Source organism: Lepidochelys kempii, chromosome 1, assembly GCF_965140265.1.
Source record: "Lepidochelys kempii isolate rLepKem1 chromosome 1, rLepKem1.hap2, whole genome shotgun sequence".
Lineage (NCBI taxonomy): Eukaryota > Metazoa > Chordata > Testudines > Cheloniidae > Lepidochelys > Lepidochelys kempii.
This window is the reverse complement of record NC_133256.1, coordinates 142,275,571-142,296,694: the sequence shown is the minus strand read 5'-3', so window position 1 is coordinate 142,296,694 and position 21,124 is coordinate 142,275,571. Positions and strand designations below refer to the sequence as shown.

At 41.0% G+C, this 21,124-nt stretch overlaps 2 protein-coding genes across 3 annotated transcripts in view; both read right to left on the bottom strand.

Annotated features, from left to right (window-relative positions):
* Positions 1-21,124, bottom strand: part of ZFX (zinc finger protein X-linked) — a 221,199-nt gene that overhangs the window by 69,501 nt on the left and 130,574 nt on the right. The window lies entirely within an intron of this gene.
* EIF2S3 (eukaryotic translation initiation factor 2 subunit gamma) lies at positions 401-20,265 on the bottom strand. Its single transcript, XM_073357457.1, has 12 exons — positions 20,012-20,265; positions 16,686-16,749; positions 15,906-16,033; positions 15,659-15,780; positions 13,966-14,060; positions 12,061-12,219; positions 8,694-8,828; positions 7,056-7,150; positions 5,767-5,911; positions 5,076-5,245; positions 3,357-3,529; positions 401-813 (listed from the first exon to the last, which is right to left on the bottom strand). Exons 1-12 carry the CDS (start codon positions 20,078-20,080, stop codon positions 750-752), a joined length of 1,419 nt encoding a protein of 472 aa, XP_073213558.1. The 5' UTR covers positions 20,081-20,265; the 3' UTR covers positions 401-749.

The window sequence follows — 21,124 nt, the reverse complement described above, 5'->3', positions numbered from 1 at the left end:
AACTTTATCATGTCAAACAGTAGCTGTTTTACATGGGTTGTCTGACCACTGGAAACATTTTGAAATAAGATTTAAAACAGTATTTCCACTTCCTAGGAGTTTCTTGTGTTTTCCCCTTTGTATGTTTCAATAGCAATTCCTCTTGAATGTGTGTCTTCCAGGACTAATAAGTCATCACTGTTAGCAGCCTAATTGCAAAATATAAAAGTCACCATTCACAAAGCAAGAATTGGAAACATGAAGAAATATCTGCTGTAAAGAGCTCAGAGACTTAAAACTAGGTGCGGCGCAAAAACAGGGAATTGGTCTTCAAGGAGAGTTTATTTTCTTTTTAAATTCTTGTACTGCTTGAACAATCTTTGCAGCCTTTCACTACCAAGGATAAGAATTAATGAAAAAATAAGAAGCAGTATTTTATTTCAAAACATATTTTATGGTTTGTGTTTTACATTGGGGGTGACTTGAGTGATATTAAACAATCTTCTCAAACACAAATTAACATAAATTAGATATGGCATGAAACACATACAATTAGTTTCTGCTAAAATGTGGATTATTAGATCCACCTCTATGACAATTTTTTACCCTTTCATTGGAGATACTGACTAGTATTTTAGTAAGAGGGTAAATTTCCAGTAAAAAGTCTGGAGCAATGGGAGTTGTGTAACAAATTTCACTCCAAAAATGTACCCCCCAGCATATGGAAATAGGCATTCCATCTCTCAAAATGACACACTCATTTTTACTTTTCAATCATCATCAACTGTTGGCTTGATTGTCACTCCTCTTCTTATTTGACCCCAGCCGATTAAACTGAAAAATGAAAAACAAGTTATTTGTAATTGTGTTTAGAAAATATTCAAAATGCAAATGGCAAAAGCTCTATATAAACCCTGTAGTCATGTTTGTATTAGGAGTACTCACACAGGTTTCAGAAGTTTCTGAACTCCCCCTTCCCTCCCCTGCACTGCAAAATCTTAAAGACGACTGGCTGCTGGAAGCATAGGAGAGGGGAGGATAATGGAGAGACCATAAGCAAACAGGACTTTTTCTTAAGCTATGGGACCATTTTTTAAAATGTGCTGTTAAACAGAAGCACACACACAAAGGTTCTACTTGCCCATAATCGTCTAGTTAACTGCAAATGAAAATGTGTTGATAGCTTTATTGCTTTCCAACTTGCATAAAGCGTTACACTACTTTTAAAGGGAAATGAGAACACCTTGCAAAAAAAGGAATATAATAGTTCAATTTTTGAGGTCAACATTTCTCACTGAGGGTGTAACCTCAACACAAAGTTGACATAATTCTCAAAATTGTTTTTACCACTTGTACTGGGTAATAGAAAAAATCTTCCCTCTTAGTACTTCCCCTTACACACCCACTGCATTTTAAAAAATCCACTAATTCTTTCCACTAGCTCAAGATGCAGCTTCAGAGAAAGCTTTTAAAAATACTGCAATATCACTTTTCCAGCCAAGAGACAGCACATATAATCGATGCAACTGCCTTTAAGACTCTCCCAACTCCTTGAAGGGAGCCATGGAAGAACCTGATGTTAGTCTTGAACTTGTCTGCCAAAACTCTGGGCTCTCACATCTTTCGGAACAATTCCCAGAAGAACAGTGTACATTCATAAAAATGGAATTGAAGTAATTAATCCATTATTTCAAGCCTTTCTAGGCTGGAGCCCACAGCTGTGGCAAAGCCACACTCAGGCCCTACATATCCCTGGTGTTGTTGCTGCATTTTGCCTATTTGTCCATTCTCCCAGTTTTAACCCCTGTGCCTCTTTCTCTATGTGATTTTACTTTCCACTATATCCCAACTGCCCCTCTCCTTGTTCTCTCATTCACTTCCCTAGAAAGTCTGAGGAAGGGAGTGTAAGAGGCAGAGTTCTTTCCCCCTTCCTCTGTACCAGCTGTCCCCACTCTTTTCTTCCTAATTAGAACCTTCCCAATTTCTTTGTTCTTTACCCATCCCCTCTCTGTTTCTTTCCTTGCTTAGTTTTGTTTTTTCTCCTTTCCCTTCTACTACAGTATAGTTGGCAACATGTGAAAACTGTGCCACAAACCATTCTAATAAAAGTGCACCTGAGAGTGCTAGCCCCAACAACAAGAGAGATCTGTGAGCATTTTGGTGAAATACAGGTTTGTTTGAAAGGAGGGAAGAAAAAACAGAAAAAAATTGCACCAAAATACCTATAAAACCCAGCGGCTACCAAACCACAGATTTGACAAGTCATTGCTGGAAAATGTTGCTCATCTTCTATTCACATAGCTCCCCTTCAGCTTCCCCCATTTTTCTCTTGGTGCTCATTCCTTCCTTATCTGCTCAGAAAGTGTGTGCTCCTCTCCTCCTTACTTAGTAGCCACTCCAGTAATCCCCACTAGCTACCCCTCTACTGAAGGCATTTGGCTGCCAGCTCTGCCTGCTGCTGAGCTGACCTGCTGAGAGAGTTACAGAAACAGCTAGCAAGGTGTAACTGCCTGCCACAGTGATCCAGAAAACTGGCCATGACTATTTCCCAGAACAGATGTTCAAAACCCGGTATGTCTCAGCCAGATCAGAACTACTGGGGAGTATGTTAACATACCTTTTTCTCCTTACCACAGTGCGAGGGCCACACAGGGGGTGTAGGGGACAAGATTGCTTAGTGTTTCTGTACTAGCTTTATTTTCAGAGAATATACATTCTAGGTGGGCAGTTGCTTGAAGAGAAGCGAAGCAAATAAGCTTAAAAAGGAGCCACCAGCCATACTGCTCCTCAACTTTAGGGATCCTGCTACAGGATATTTTTGGGTGCCCCACCAGCCACATTATTCTTGTAATCTGTGTTGACTAAAAAAATTGACACCTCCAGTCTCACGGGAGCCAGAGAAAAAGGTCCTTGGAGATCAGTGTCCCTTTGTTCCCTTGTCCTCCCCACCACCCACACTTTGCAAAGCTGCATTGGCAGTCACATGTAGCTGGAACTGCTGAGCCCAGGCCCACAGGCTGAGAATTACTGCTTTAAGATAAACCCAGTCTTAAATGTATCCTTAATTTCTATTTGGTCTTTGTCATCACTGGGTTAAAGTTCCTGCTGTTAATATTACTGTGGTATGACTGTGTTATCAAGTCACAACTCATGGCATCAGAAGGTTTATTGTGCATTTATGTTAAGCAGCGCACAAAGTATTTAATTTTTCACTATTTCACTTAACATTTTTGAAAAAAGTGACCCATAGAAATAGTGATTAGGTGCTTAGAGAATTTAGAGGAACAAAGGAATTCTACAGCAGAGGCAGATAGTACTGGTGTCAGAGCAACACAGTAGTATCAAGGGGTTATTTTGTCACTGTACTGCCAACTTACCGCCAGTGTTTCTCAACTCTTCGACTAAGGGCAATTTTTTCTCCTACTTCTGTGCACACAGGGTTAGTTAGCACTATCTTGCCCAAATCAGCCTTCACTGCGCTAACTCTTCCTCCAGTAGACAAGGATCCTATATTTACCATTAAAACTTCATTCTTGGATAGTTTTTGCACCTGAAAGAAGATATAAAGAATTCTGTAAGTTTTACTTTAAATATGCAAATAACTTATAAAATTGATAGCATTTTGCAGCCAATAACTTAAATGAAGACCAAAAAAAAAAAGATTTTATATCTGACTGCTACAGCTAGGTTACCAAAGAAAAATACTAACAGAAAGGGAGGCAAGCACCAAATGTCTAGGACCATGCCGCACACGAATATGATAAAACGATGTCCATTTTTAGACACATGATAAAGTGTTTCTCATTTTCATTCTAACGTAGGAGAAATATAAAAAGGCTCAGCACAAATAATATTCCAGATTACTTGCCTCAGACTCATCTACAAAAATCAGTCTGCCTTTTTCTGGGAAATAATAATTGTTTTAAGGTTGTATAAACTATATACAAAGCTAAAGTTTTTTACCCCATAATTGACATCAATATAAAACAGATCCTTGTGCCTCTCTTCTTTCACCAAATACAACCACCAAAATAACTGCTCAATTCAGAGTCAGTCACAAAGAGAAAATCCAAAATGACAGCAACACCTAATTTACCAATAAAATAAATCAGTGTGAAGCAGTTTTCATAGTTTAAAGGCCAGAAGGGATCATAATGATCCACTAGTTTGACTTCCTGCACAAAACAGACCATGGAACCTCATCCAGTAATTCCTGTATCAAGCCCACAACTTTTGAGCTATAGCAGGGGTTGCAATCTTTGGCACACAGCCCATCAGGGTAATCCACTGGCTGGCCACGAGACATTTTGTTTATGTTGACCATCTGCAGGCACGGCCCCCCGCAGCTCCCAGTGGCCGCAGTTCGCTGTTCCCGGCCAATGGGAGCAGCAGGAAGTGGCAGCCAGCACGTCCCAGCAGCCCACGCCACTTCCCACAGTTCCCATTGGCCGGGAACAATGAACTGCAGCCACAGGGAGCTGCAGGAGGGCCGTGCCTGTGGACGGTCAACGTAAACAAACTGTCTCGTGGCCCGCCAGTGGATTACCCTGATGGGCCGCTTGCCGAAGGCTGCTGACTCCTGAGCCATAGCATACCTTTTAGAAAGATATCTAGTCTAGGATTAGAGACTTCAAGTGATGGAGAATCCACCACATCCCTAGACTGGCAAAGTATTAGGATGTACATGAAACTAGCAGGATCATGCATGACAAGTTTTGCAGCTGATGAATGGAGAAGAGAACAACAAGGGGAAGGAACAAGGATTACCAGCATCTTTGGAAGAAGGGCCAACTTTAAGAATCACAAGGCTTCAAATTTCTTTAGGTTACCAGTATATGAATTTCCTCCCCCTGTGAAAGGCATCCTTACATAGTATTTAAGTGGACATGTACCATTGTTTTTCCCCTCTGAAATGCAAACATTATGTATGGAAACCAGGAAGAAAGGAAAGACGAAAGCATGCATAAATATAAACACTCACATCTCAGTGGAATTAATTTCCAGGGGGTTAACAGAGTAAAAGCTTCAAAACAAAAAAAAGTCTGACAAGTACCATGATAATGTCCTTTTAACAGAACAGGCACAAATATACTAACCTTTGCAGCTTTCTTGTCTCCCTCAGTGCGCACACCTAGCAGTCGCCTAAGCAGGAAATAGGAAATTTCCAGCTCTGTGAATATTTCAGGGAGTGCTCCAACTGCACCAAGAACCTGCCCCACCATTCGGTCAGCCCGACATAAAGTTGGGTCAATTTTAGTGCCAACACCTATTTCAGAACAAGACAACTTCTGAGGAATAATTGAAAAAGTAATCATATTTATACGCATCAAATACATTTAAAGGAGACCTACAAATGAAATTAACCATTATTCTTAGTGACATACTAAACATCCCCACTACCCAGCTGGAGGTGGGCGTTCAGCACATTAAGAACTGAACTCACCTATTTACTCTTTTTTAGGATCTGTGAACTCTAACTAGCCGTGATACAATGCCCCAGAATTCATCATGCTGGTGGCAGCACAGATAATACAGAAGCCTGCTGGAGTTAACCAATGTAATTTAGATAAATAACTAAATTTTACACTATTTGGCACTGTTTTATAAAGCTTCATTACATATATATTAAAAGGTACACAATTGCTGTAGGAGTCACACATTAGAATTTACTGTAAATTGCAATAAATTCCCCCCTCTTCCCAGGAAGTGTACTGTTATCTGAAACCATCTAAGTTTTCAAAAATAGGCATGAGGAGAAAAATCTCTTCATTAAAAAAACATTGTTACCAATTAGGCCTCCAGGAGCAGCATACTGTAGATCATTGTGTTCTGCAAAAAGTGATACAATTTTGGAAAAGATTGGCTTGCACATGAGTTTTCCTTCACTGTCCTTGGATACAATACCAGGTCTGACTTCAAGTTCCTGGCCTACCTAAGTACAGTGGAGAAAAAGTGGTTAGATGTTTCTTTTTCACCAGAGTAAAAAGCTAGCTGGTGGTGGGAGAGAAGAGTTATTTTTCCAACAGTTACATTAATATTAACAGCACTTGGCTGTTGCATCACAGAATTATAGTGGTACTACCTGGAAAATCAACAGAACTTTTAAAAACCTCTGTATTACACAGGTAATAAAAAGGTAGTTAACACTGCCTTCAAATGTACTTTAAAAAGTTGATTTATTAGATGATCACTCTTAGTTTTAGGCCCAACATTTAAATTCTAACTTATTTTAAACGTTTTCTAATAGTACTGCAATCCCAAACACTATATTACTGAGTTAGTGTACGAAAAACTAGACAGTGCAACAATGTAGTTTCACTGTTCAAGCAAAAGAACATAGAAGATCAAATTGTATAAGTGGTGCATAAACTTGATTTTTTAACTTTCCAGTTTAATAATCAAGGATGTTATTTTTAATAGACAAAAAAGACTGGAAAACTTGTTGTTGATCGGACTCCATACAAAAGCCGAGTATTCAGTCATATTCACTTTTAATGTGGTGACTGAGTGCATAGTTAGCACACACTCCTTAACTTTATTTAGATTTATCAGCACGGCTCAAACTCCACCTTTTTTAAATGATTTACTAAATAAATATGCACATGCAAGAAGGGGAAACTGCACCCTCATATTCATTGCAAAGAATAGAAAGGGACACTACCATCAACTTTGGAAAAAAATCACTTATGTCAATTAAAAATATATATATTTTGTTACTAGTAAAAACCTAACTATAACAAATAAATGGTTTTGTTTTGTTTTTGTTTTTTGAGGGAGGGGCGGGGGGAGAGGATTGGGCATGGTCAATTTCATTGTTTCCCATTTCTGTTTAACTTTCAAACAGCAACAAGGCAAAAGGAAAACATTTTAAAACAGGACTGTGAAACCATAACCAAAGACAGGGGAACTCAGGTGGGGGTAGTACCTGAAGCTAATTTTAATTAATTTTTTAAAACTGACTATATACCTTTAAGTTGCTTTGTATTGACCACAAAGAAACACCTATTATGCGTCTACACATTATAATAACTAATGAGGTATTTGGAGGACAGGGGGGGCGGAAGAGTAGCTATTACCTTTAATACACCTTTTAGAATACTACCGCCAGCTACACCACCCTTAAGGTCATCTACTTCACATCCAGGCTTGTTGACATCAAAAGATCTAATTACTGAAAAGCACACAAATCCATTATTAAGATATATAGAAGCTTGACTAGTGACACTTATGCGATGTTTACAATTCTTGTCTTTTTTTTTAAAATCTACTCCAAACAATGAAAATAACTCCCTGTATTCACCATGCTATGCAGTCTGTTGCATGCAATTTTTTCATAAGTTTTTAACTACTACATGAACCATGGGTCAAATTAAGCTGGTTAAACCCAAAACATGTTAACGCATTCTGGCAAGGAATATCCACTGTACTTTAAAATACAATTTTAAGTAATTTAGTTCTCAGTAAATACATTTATCACAAACTAATTAGTATTTAAAAATTATTCTCAAAGCCATGCAAACATTAGAGATATCAGTGCATAAAGGAGGAAGTAATGCTACATCCAACTTTCTTGGAAAACAAACTATTCGCCAAGTGGAAGAAGACTAAACCAGAGAAAGATGATTTACAAGCTTCTAAGAAAGTATTACGAACAAAATAAAAGTATTCTTTAGGCACTGTTCTACAATTTATAGTGTTCAGAAGTGAAAGTACAACATTTAACCTCCTGCATGCTTAAGATTTACGTAAAGGCAATGAAAGAAATGCGTGCTCTAAAATAATCACGGTCCCATTGGGAGTTTTGCCACTGTCTTCAATAGGAGAAGCTTTTTCTAAATTCTATTACAAGCTTCTCTGTTTAATTCAGAAACTGAATTATATATCAGCTCCTTTTTAAAAAGGCTGACCACCGATAGAATACTGGAGGAAATCCTAACACTTGTAAGAGAAAATGACCTTTGCTTTTAGCCTAATTTCTAACAGACCGACTTTGTTAAGTTCTATATACATACACACTCTAGATTTCAGTGTTTTATGTAAAATACATCTAGAGTGGATGAACTGAATAGGAAGATGTTTTAGAAATGAACAAAATCCAATGCTTTAACATTTATGCCCAAGTGACATAACAAAATATTGAAGTGTGCCACTTGGAAAACTGACTGGCGGGTGGGAAAGGGGGGTGCCAGCATATCCACCCCTTGTGTCTTCAAGCCATATCTATTTACTCCCAAGAGTTTTAACTGCAACAGAATGCAGCTTGATTTTCCAGATACCACAAAGTTGTCAGTGCTTAACAGAGTAATCTAATGTATAAAGAGCAAATCTGATTTAGAAATCACTCTGCTTCCTTCCGCAGGTCTGAAGAAGAGCACTGTGTTGCTCGAAAGCTTGTACCTTCCACGAACAGAAGTTGGTAAAATAAAAGTTTATCTTATCTACCTTGTTTCTAAGATAAATTATTCATTTTCACTGCCGTTTTCATATTATATCCACATTTAAAATGCCCAAATCAAAGCAGTTCATTTATATATAGTCATATTGTATATATACACACACAGACAACACTCATATTTAAGATTTCAGGAAATAGAGAGGCTTGAAATTGCTAGCGTGCTAAATGCTCCTCATACCCTCTTTAGAGCATGCCGCCAATATTAGCATTGTCTGAAAGGGTGGTTAAACATATAGGTAAGCTTTAAACATTTACATACCAATAAGTCTTGGTTCTGATGTGAAGTCTCGCAATGGGACTGGAATTTTCTTTACTATATACTCACAAACCACCTCAATGTTGTATTTCAGCTGTGCTGAGATTGGAATAATAGGAGCTCCTTCTGCAACTGTACCTACAACAAAAAAATTGGGAGTTGTTTTACATCAGACTTTATGTTGCGTATACCAAAGCGTATATGAGTATTCATGACGCACTAAAACCACAAATGAAATTTCAGGGACAATTTCTACATATTTCCCCAAACCAGAAGTCCATAAAAACAACATGACCAAAGTGTCAGGTCATATTTATTTTCATATTAAGCCACAACTACTTTTCAAGGTAGTACAATATGGCTTGTACATTGCCTACAGGGAGTTCTGTGAGTTTCTGTGTGGGAGGCCTATATAGTTTGCTCTCCAAGTGGGCTCTTGAGGCAGTGTTTTACTCTAGGAACTCTGCTTCATGCTTGATGATCAGGAGTGGCATGACATGAGTTTCAGCCTCTTAACCGGAGATAAGCAGCGTACCTACTGGATAGGAGGAATACAATTGTGCATGTAGGCACTGAAGGGGCAGAGTTACCACAGAGGTAAAAAACAGATTCTTCATGAAAACCGATTTGGACTTAGATCCCTTAGCCCAGAGGTGGGCAACCTACAGCCCGCGGGCCACATCCAGCCTGCGGGATCCTCCTGCTTGGCCCCTGAGGCTAGCCCCCAGCCCCTCCCCCGCCCTTCGCCCACTCCCAAATCCTCAGCTCACTGCGCTGCCGACACAACGCTCTGGGCAGCCGGGCAGCGCAGTTGCAGAGCCATGGCCTGACCCAGTGCTCTGGGTGGTGCATCTGTAGCGCTGCCAGCCATCGGTGCTCCAGGCAACGTGGTAAGGGAGCGAGGGGGCATGGAGGGGTGTTGTACAGGTAGCAGGGGAGTTCGGGGTGGTGGTCAGAGGGTGGAGGTGTGGATAGGGGTTGGGGCGGTCAGAGGGCGGGGAACAGCGGGGTTGGATGGGGCAGGGGTCCCTGGGGGGCAGTCAGGAATGAGAGAGGGGGTTGGTCAGGGGACAGGGAGTGGTGGATGGGGCAGGAGTCCCGGGGGAGCCATCAGGGGGTGAGAAGCAGCGGGGGTTGGATAGGAGGCGAGTGCCGGACCACGCCTGGTTGTTTGGGGAGACACAGCCTCCCCTAACTGGCCCTCCATACAATTTTGGAAACGCGATGTGGCCCTCAGGTCCAAAAGTTTGCCTGCCCCTGCCATAGCCCCTTGCCCACTAGATTTTAAGGACTAGTTTACACTAGAATTGCTACAGCGGCGCAGCTAGTGCAGATGCTCTATGAAGACGGGAGAGAGCTCTCCTGTTAGCATAATTATCTTACCTCCCCAAGTGGCGGTAGCTATGTCAGCAGGAGAGCTTCCCCTGCCGACATAGTGCTGTCCACACTAGAGCTTAGGTCAGTGTAACTGACGTCACTGAGGGAGGTGGCTTTTCCATGCCCCTGAGCAACTAAAGTTATACTGAGGTAAGCCCTACATTTTACGACCTGGCCAGACTGCATTCTAACAAACACAGCAACTTGTGGGGACTGTAAACAGATCACAGCTGGGAAACCTCTCTCTGGATGTGGGTTGTGAAAAATGAGAGGAAACAGAACAAGCAGTTAGGGCCAAGATGCAGTGAAAGAACAGAGCTGAGATACCCTATAGAGGATGAGAGATCTAAAATATTTGATGCATCAGTAGCAATTCCATAATTAAGATTGCAATGAGTTTTGCGCATAAAGCAAGACTAAAATCCTTGATTCATACTTTACTGATTTAATTTAGCTTTCAAATTTGGTACAATAATTCTTCGGACAACTATGTTCTACAGTTTTTTTTTAGTGAAATATTATTAAATTTGAAAAAGAGACATTTTAAAATTGCTCTCTCTTTGAACTTTCTCCCTGGCTTAGTCACATTTGCTTGACTTTCTCTAGTGAAATAACCTCAATCTCCACAAACTTCAAAATTCACACACAAAAGTACCTTGCATTTAGGCCACTTATGAGATTTTAAACACATGAGAAGTTGTGTCCCTGACACAAGCCAACAATTTTGAACTACACAAAGGTTATATAACAGGACTGATCAGACCTGTCAACCACATCCATCTTCTGATGCTGCTAACCTGCCTCCATAGCTGGGTTTTGCAAATACCCCCATTGAGCCAAGGAGCAAGGCTAAGTGGCAGAGGTTCTGGAGAGATGGGAAATAAAAATCAGAAGGGCGCTGGGGAACCAGAGGGAAGGGATGGTTTGCAGGGGTGTGTGGAGTTTGGGTACAAGGCTCATGGGGTAAAAGCCCAAGATTTCTGAGCCAAGGTTTCTACACCTGAAAAGCTCCCCTAGAGCTGCTGCCTTGGCTCCCAGTGCACCACAGCATGGTAGGAAGCTCATGGCATGGAGAGGAAGCATGAGAATAAGGAGAGGTTTACAAGACAGAAGAAGAGCCAGAGCCTCTCTGAAATCCACTAGAGACTTAGTGACTGCTACTGGTTCTATGTGGAAGATGCTCAGATACTACAGCGATGGGTAGCAGTATAAAACCCCAAGATACATAGTTTAGCTCAGTGGGCCTGCAGCAAGGGAGTAGCTCAACTCAAGTAGACATTTGGCGGTGAATGGACTGTGCGTAAAGGGATACCCAAGGAAATGCGTGAGAAAGAATGGGGGGAGGGGGATGCGAGAAGGGAGGACTGGCTAGAATTCAAGGTGCCCAATGGTTGAGATAAGGAGAGTAGAGGTAGGCAGGCTATCAACAGTGGCATAGAAGTAGTTGAGAGGGGGAACTGATTAACAGAGTTCATTGGGAATTTTTCAACAAAACTGTTGGTTAGAGCACTTACCTGGGACGTGGAAGACCCAGATTCAAGTCCCTGCTCTGCCTGATCCCATTAGAGCAGTTTCATTTGTATAACTAAATATGTATTGAGAAAGACAGACTGACTCTCCAGCCCCGTAGTTAGGACACTCATCTGGGATGTGGGAGACTCAGGTTCAAGTCAAGTCATTTTACACCCAGTTTGTGTGTTTAGGAACAACCCTTAAAATCCATTAATTGTAGCAGCGTGGAAGCAGAATATAATGCTACTAAATTCATATTTGAAAGAAAAATCTTATTGAAATATCTAGAAAACAAAACATTACACAACCTTTTTTTTTTTTTTTTTTAAAAGCTACAAAAGCCTGACTCATCTGCTAATTCTTTGAGCTGGACATCAGGTTGTCCTGACCAGATAACGCTTTTCATGTCAGCCTAACTCCCAGCATTGAAGAATTACACAGAACTTCCAGCAATACTGCATTTCTGCTTCTGGAAACTTACCTTGTACAAATGCAAGAATCTGTTCATACTGTTCTTTAGCCTGGCTCTCCTTTACCAAGTCAATCTTATTCTGTAGAATTAGAATGTGTTTCAATTTCATGATTTCTATAGCAGCTAGATGTTCAGAGGTCTGGGGCTGAGGGCATGACTCATTACCAGCTGGAAGGGAAGGGGAAAAAGTGATTATGTACAGTCATCTATAATAAGGATACACAAAACTGTGTGAACATCTACCACCTCATTGTGTGCTTGAAAAAATATTGCTTGCTTAAAAGTCATCAAGTCGCTAATTTTTTTAATTGCTTATGGGTTTAGTGCAGTCTCTTCATCTCAGACACAAAAATGCCAAGAGCTCTAAACTTTAATGACAAACCAAAAATTCAGAAAGCACATGGCTATTAAGGTTATCAATATTGTTTGGGTTCTACTTCCCAGAAAGTCACCTTTCCCCTAATGTGCTGTTACAATATTTGAGCTCACTGGGGGTTTGATCTATTATATGGGGACGGAGGCATTAGTGGAGGACTCTGATAACTAGAAATTAATTCTCCTATCCCTTTTGTTCTGAAAATAGAGTTCATTGGATTTCCAGGGTATATAGATATCCATCCACTCATGTCTTTGTCAGAAAAGGTGACTGGGAACTATGTTTAAATATATATCTCAACTTTACATTTGAGTTGTATGTAGTTTGACACTGTGCAGTTTTATTTGGCAGATTGTGCGTACACACAGAGACAAATGGTGAGTGTGTTCTACTAAAACATATACAGTAGAGGCCCGTTTATCCAACCCCTCATTATCTGGCTCTCCGTATTAACCCAGCAACCAGTACACACAGATCAAGAAGTGGGCAATCTTTCGTGTGGCTGCTAGATGGCACTGCAACCTCGCACTCTCCCATTCTCTGGATTATCTGAATTTTTGATTATCGATCTGACCCCAGTCCCAATTAGATCGGATAAACTGGGTTCTGCTGTATCTACTTCTGCCATTGACTTGTTGTATGGCTATGGGAAAGTAATTTAACCTCTCTGTGCCTCAGTTACCCCTGTGTAAAGAAAGACAGTGGTCACCACCTTTTGTGAAGTGCCTTGGTGAGCTATAGATCAAAAAGACTAATTACTACTTATTATTAAATATTTCATGGCTATTCAGACACTTAAAATAATGCTAACTTGAGTATATTATTGTTTTGTTTCCCAAATAATATGTTGTCTGACCAGACGTAACATAATTCATAGTTGAATTTATTTTGGCGTTGCATTATTATACTATTCTGAACATTTATAAAAATGAAGTTTAATTTATTTCACACACTTTACACACCTGCTCAAGTCAGATTAGTGAAAGTTCTTCCTAAATCAGTCTATCAACAGAAAGAATGGCCCAAATGGGGTCCTTTGATTCTGTCCACATCACAATGAATTTACCATTGCTTCCCACCTCACCCCACTCTCTTTCGAGCATCAGTACTACATATTTAAATTAATAGAAAGGGCAGATAAAACAACTGAGAGAAAAGCAAGCCTGCTCAAATAGGTCTAAGCATCTCCAACATGAAAATCTAATTTTATTGTACAAGTAAAAACAGTCCCAAAATTTTATCTCAACCCACCACTCCTCTGCCATCATCCAAACAGTCAAATATCGCTTCAGCTATTGGACGAGTCAAAGTGCTCAAATTCTGTTCCACAATTTCAGACGTATCTATTTAGAGGGCACGATATTCTCTTTCTACAATCATAGTTTTAAAATCTTATCTCTTTACACAAGACTCAATAACATTCACAATTTTTGTAATAGCTGGTCGCCCATTACCCTTTGTATTATTTTAATGTCAATATTAAGTTGTTGTATTGTTATGTTATAAAAGAGGCTCAATTTTCCCACCCCAAATATTACCTATCAAAAGCAGTGCTGCATCCATAACTGCCGCACCGTTCAGCATAGTAGCCATCAAGATATCGTGGCCCGGACAATCGACAAAAGAGACATGCCTGTTGCATATGGAGGGTAAACACAAAACAACAAAAGCCAGTTATCGCCAATTAAACTGACTGGTTTGCATGAAGTGACCAGTAGGCACACAGTTAAGGTATGTACAAAAACTGCATATTATTTCAAGACAAACATGGAAAGTTGACATTTTGGAACTATGTTCATATGATCATAACTAAATGAAGTAACTACTTGTTGAAATTTTAAGTTTCAGAAAAATGGTGACAGTACTACATGTCTTTTATGGGATATAATTTCTGTCTTTCAGAAACTTACAAACCAACCATGCATAGTTTAAATGTGTCAGACTATGAAGATCCATGCCGTACTAGCACATTCTCCTTTTTTACTTCTTATCTCTTCTAAAAGCTCTCTCCCCATTTCCCTCCTTGCAAGGTTATGCATGTTCATTCTGAACCTAGCCAGAACTGCACCGTATCTCTAAGATTGACCTGTAACTGTCCAGACTCAATCTTTGAGTTTACATTGTGTAGGCTACAATAATGGGGGCATTTCAAGTTCCTGTCTGTATTTAATGGGGTAATCTTTATTATTTGACAACATGCCACAGAAAAAGAATTGTCTGCCACTTCAGCGATAATATTTTAAAAAATTACAGTAGGTAAAATAAGCAGTATGTCAAAGAAACCAGTGTTTAATGATTTGTTTAGTGCTAGCTTTCTAACTGTCACAATCCACCAAAATACTCTATTAGAACAAGTATTCAGGTTGAAGGGTATGTGAAAAAGCAAGGAAATTCAATTATGAGGAACTGTCCCCTACACTTAAGTACGGATTAAGGTCTGATTTGATAACCACCCTTGTGATTATTTTCATCTGAATAATCCCAATGAAGCATCACAAATAACTCCTGAAACTTTTAAACTTGCATTCTGACCATGTTACACTTTATCAGGAATTGTATAAACAAGTCTCTCTCCCATCGTTCTCCTAACACAAAGATGATCTCAAGTTAAGGCTCAAGTTTTCATAGCTCCAGTTTAAAAACCCTTATTTTTCTATTATCTCTGGGGGGAAAATGACAAAGATATACAATTTACATTAGGTTACAGTCTAAAAATAAACTTTAAATTTGTTCACACCTCTGATTTAAATTAAATTCAGGTTACAAGCCAAAGGATGCCTTTTTTATTCAAACAGCCCTGTAAGCAATATAGTATTGGAAAATTAGACTTATTTTCTGTTGTGTCTCACCACCAGTAAAAGATTCCGCAGGTCAAATTATGCCTTCAGTCACATCTGTGCAACCTCATACTCTTCAGATCTCTAGATACTACAGTGACGGGTATATTAGAAATGCCAACATAGAAGTTGGGCTCAGCAAACTGCAACTTTGTAAATGATGAGCAAGCCCAAATAAAATATGGCACCTTCTCTCAACTGTACTGGCTCCTCAGAGGTAATAGAAGTAAAAACTATTTATCACTTGAGTAAACAGAGGACTGAATATACAAACAGACTTATGGAGAAACAAGGTACCATTTTTAAACAATCGCTTGAAGTGTACTTCAACTATATTGAGGGAACTATGGACAAAGCAAGAGCAACTGAAAATCACCGAATTCAGATCAGTCACCTGATTAGTTTAAAATTCCCTTTGGTCCCAGGAATATCTGTAGGGAACTCATCTGGTGTACTACTTCCACAGGACCGGTAACACTCTGGTCGGGAGCAACTGGGGTCATCAAGTTTGTAAATCTGGAAGTATAAAAAAAAAAAAAAGATGAAAAACAGGTTTAACCTAGCAGTGGTCATTTAAGTACTTTCACACAGTTAATAAAAGAGTCAAAATGGGTACATTTAGATTCATAGTAATGACTAACCTTAGCATTGGCATAACCCAGCTTGATAGTGATATTTCTTTCCAGTTCATTTTTGAATCTAACAGTGTGAACTCCAGAAATAGCTTTTACTACTGTTGACTTTCCATGGGCCACATGACCAATTGTGCCTACATTTTAAAAGCAAACATTAATCACACACAATTAGAGAGACTTGTCAAACTTTCAATATCAAGGATCCAGTTTGCACAGGACACCTGTAAGTCCTTGAAGCTTGTGGATCCAGAGCTTCCATTGTAAGCATGTACAGATTTCTTAACTAGGTTTTTACAGCAACTTGCTACAGTAACTGATTGATCTTTAAATGAGCTCTCTGTGGACAGACCCTTGCATCCACATGGAGCTCATTACAAGATCTGGTCTTTACTCAGGCAAAGCACCTTTTGCTCGAGAGCACTCCTATCAACACCAACATACGCTTCCCCTTTAACTAAAAACATTTCATTCCCAAGATCTTATATTGCAGTAGTCATCTTGTACTGTAGTGGCCATCTTTCAATGTAATAAGGATTTGACATGTCTCCTTTTGTGATTGTTAACACTACTATTTAAAAGAACACTGCCTGTTAGTTTAGGCAGTTTGCTTGCTAAAAGTTTGCTTAAAACTTTCAATACAATTGTTTATTAATTTTCTCTGTTTCATAAAGAACAGTTTTTGGTTTGGATTTTCCCTGCAGAATTTTTTACTAAGACTTTTCAGCACTATGCATGACAACAAGAATGTGTTACAAAAGCATTTGTGATTAACTTTGTTTTTCTTACCTATATTAATCGTAGCTTGACGGCTGATGACTTCTGGCGAGAGAGGCGTCAGCTTGGTAACATTCTATATGGAACAGATTTCAAGCAAACTTTTAGGCTACAAGATAAGTTTTCTCCAAGCTGCATGGCTCCGCAGCAGGTGAGGAAAGGCGCTCTCCCCTGGCTGCTGCAGCAAGAGGGCTGGGGGGAGTGGGAAGTCCTCTCTCCCCACCACAGCCCCAAGGCAGCCTACACCCCAAGCCCCTCATTCCCAGCCCCACCCCAGAGCCCTCACTCCCCCACACCCCAACCCTCTGCCCCAGCCATGAGCCCCCTCACGTACCCCAAACCCCTCATCCCCAGTCCCACCCCACCAGCCAGAGCCCCCACCCGCCTTCTTCCCCAGCCCTGAGCCCCCTCCCACATACCGAACCCCTTGGCCCCACCCCCGCCACACATCACCTCCATATTTGTGCACGTAAAATTAATTCCGCACATGGATGTAAAAAATTAGAGGAAATATTGGCAACAAGTAAAACAAATGTAAATTTAGACTGATTTTAAAAAGCTGTTTTTCCCCCAATCTGTTTATTCCCAACTGGTGTAGCATGGAAAAATTCTGTCATCCAAAATCTCCTGTCTCTATAACAAAGCCTTTTATCTTATAAATGCTGTTCTTACACAGTCCAAAAAGAATATTTAAACTATAAAATACCTATGAATTATATTCGGCAAGTGATGACATCCATGTCAGTGTCCTCTTATTTTACTTTTGAAACTGTTTATAACTGATGTGGTCCTGACCAAATACTGAGTTCCATGTGGATGATCCATGAAAGCTTATGCCCAAATAAATCTGTTAGTCTTTAAGGTGCCACCGGACTCCTCGTTTTTGTGGATACAGACTAACACGGCTACTTCTCTGATATTTGGCCCTCCAAGTGCACTGTTGCACACATGCAGAGCTCCACTGAAGTCAACAGAGCTCTGTATGAGCAAATCGAAGTGCAGGATTGAGGCCTCTGTTCGTATATTAGTGCAATGAAATATATGCATCAATATATATACACATATGAGAATGCTGACGTGGATTGTACATTGTGGGCACTGATGCTGTTTATACAGGGAGGTCTGGTTAGCTCTGTGTACAGCATGGAAATAAATTTACACTTAGCATTAATTGCGCAAGAGCTTGAACTTACTCATAACATTTTAAAGGAAGTAACCCATTTAGTAAGTTTTCTTCTTCACCGTAAAACAGATTTTGTCCATTTAATGAGACTGTTCAAAGAAACACTCACATGCTTACTTAAAAAGAACAGGAGTACTTGTGGCACCTTAGAGACAAACAAATTCATTTGACAGGTTTCAGAGTAGCAGTCGTGTTAGTCTGTATCCATAAAAAGAAAAGGAGTACTTGTGGCACCTTAGAGACTAACAAATTTATTAGAGCATAAGCTTTCTTACACAGAGAGCTACAGGTCACTTCATCGGATGCATACAGTGGAAAATATAGTGGGGAGATTTTATATATACAGAGAAGATGAAACAATGGGTGTTCCATACAGACCGCAACAAGAGTGATCAGCAAAGGTGAGCTATTACCAGCAGGAAAGCGTGGGGTGAGGGAATGACCTTTTGTAGTGATAATCAAGGTGGGCCATTTCCAGCACTTTACAAGAACAGTAGGAGAGGAAATAAACAAGGGGAAATAGTTTTACTTTGTGTAATGACACATCCACTCCCAGTCTTTATTCAAGCCTAAGTTAATTGTATCCAGTTTGCAAATTAATTCCAATTCAGACTCGTTGGAGTCTGTTTTTGAAGTTTTTTTGTTGTTGCTTTATGCTCAAATAAATTTGTTAGTCTCTAAAGGTGCCACAAGTACTCCTGCTCTTTTTGCGGATACACACTAACATGGCTGCTACGCAAAAATATGTCATTATGCTTACTTAAGATGCCATGACTAGACCCATTTAAGTCAGTAAGTACAAGAAGTACCCTGCAGATGGCACTGTGTAGGAAGATGACAAGTTGAAGGGAGGTAAATTTTGTAGTCACTAAGACTGCTCACAGTGCATAAAGTTAAGCGTGTGTGTAAATTTTGTCAACACTGGAACCTAGAACTGGATTTAAACTAGCCCTTTACAAATCTGAGTACAAATATGAAACCAAAATTTAGGAAAGGACTTGAAATTTCAAGACCCTTTCCAATCTGATCTCCCAGCAACATAGATCATCCATCTTTTCAGTTCACAATGTCATTATCAGTGAGGACTGGAGAAAATATAGGACCCTCATAAAGGGATCATCACTACACTAGCATTTATTATTTGTTGAGCACCAGCATGCTCAGGGCTGCATATAACATAAAAGAAAGAATCCTTGCCCCAAAGAGCTTATGAATATGTACTTATGAACTGCTGAAGACTATTATATAATAAGGGAGACTAGCCCAAGGTGTAAACAGGGAAGCCACCAGCTAAATTAAAGCCCAGGTAGGTAGCAACTGAAAGATCTTCTGATGTACCTACTGTAACCTATATGAAATAAGTGGGATAATCTTGGTTAATCAACTAATAGACGGATAGCCAAAGTGAAAGGAGACTATAACTGGTCATTTCGGTAGTCTCAACAGAGTATCAAAGGACTGGTCTAAACTGGGCCCACAGAAACAATTCCCGCCGAACTTTTAACATCACTAAGTACTATATTTTCCCGGGGTTGAGGACTTCCATTTTCATTACTGTCTAGTCAGCACCCTATCCAAGAGCACCGTACTCACTCCCACACACAGGTTGGAAGATAAAGGTACTGGCACTGACGATGCTTACACAAGACAAAAGACAAGTTCAGCAACACGTCGCCTTCCTCGTTATCTACGCTCTCCATCACGCCTACCTAAACACCTACATTAGGCCTAACATCGGGCATCAAGCCTCAGAAACAACAAAAGCTGCAGATTTCTCCCGGGGAGCCGGGGGGTGGGGTGGGTTAAACTCTGGTCTCCGACGTTTTTACAACCCACCCCCCGCTCGGCTTCAAGATTCATCACCAGCAGGATCCCCGCCCCAGGGCGCCCCCCTCCTCCGCCGCCGCCGCAGCAGCAGCAGCAGCAGCGGCGCCCACCGGGCGCGTCCCCACTCCCCACAGGACGGGGCAGACGGTGGCATAAATCCCCGCCCCCCGGCGTTGCCCGACCCCGGGTCCCCTCCCCGCAGCCCGGCGGCTCGCTAAGGGGGCGGCTCCCGGCGCATCCCCAGCCAGGCCGCGCGCGCGCTGGACTCCCCCGACCCGCTCCTGCCGCCGGGCGAACAGGGCCCCGCAGCCTCGGGCTCGGGTCTCACCAGGGTGGCCAGGTCCTGCCGGGAGAGGTGCGGCTGCCCCAGAGTCACTCCCGCCTCGTCCCCCGCCATCTTGCCCAAGAGGAAGTGAGGAGCCCCCCGCGGCCGCCTGAGCCCGGCGCTACATGGGCTGGAGGGCGCCGCCCGCTCCGAGTCCGGCGCCGCGGGCTATGCGGGAAGCACCCGGCCCAGTCTCGTCCGGCTCTGGTCTTCGCTGCTCCGGTGGGGGCACCAGGGGAGCGCGGCAGTGGCGCAGGCGAGCGACGGGGCAGCCTCAGGAAGGACCCGGAAGCCGGGTGATGCAACCGGCATCGAGAGAGAGAGGCGCCCCACGTGCGCGTGTCGCAAGAGAGCGAGCGGTAGACCGACTGCGCATGCGCGGCTCGCTGGCTGAGCGCGGCTGCGTACTTGCAGCACCCAGGGAGTTCAGTCAGAGCAGGCCCACGTATTGTGCTAGGTGCTGTACAAAACACATAACAAAGAGTCCCTGCCCAAAGAGTTTACCATCTAAGTAGGTGATGTTGCTCTTTTTAAAATAGGAATTGCAGTGAAATGTGTCAAATTTGTGTTAAAAATCACATATTGGGACAGAATATCTAAATGCAGTAAAGGGACAGCATTTGACAGGAAATAAGCTAATTTTCTTATACAGTAAGTAAAAGTGTATGGTTTTAGTTTGGTTATATGTACAGGTCTACATTACATTACGTAAATGATGTTTATTAAATGAGCATTGTTAAACATTCCAGTTAAAAGACTATTATTTCAAAGGTGATTATCTTTTGTATTTAATTCCTTACTGATTGGGCACTTTATTATTTATTTATCTTACTTTAGCATCTAGAGGATAGAAGACCCATTTTGCTGTGTGCTGCACACAAATAAGCTCCTATTCTTCAATTAGACCAATGCAGGTGTTAAAGTCTGTCAGTGGAAATGTGACTGTGGCAAGCCTAGGAACTAGTTTAAGTCAAGACTCAATAGATGGGTGTAACAAACAATAGGATGAACTGTTAGAGGGATCATGAAGATAAAAATGATAGCAACAAGTAGTTACACACATTATAGCTATGTGCACATCTAGACTGTATCAGGACATTTTATTTTTTGTAATTA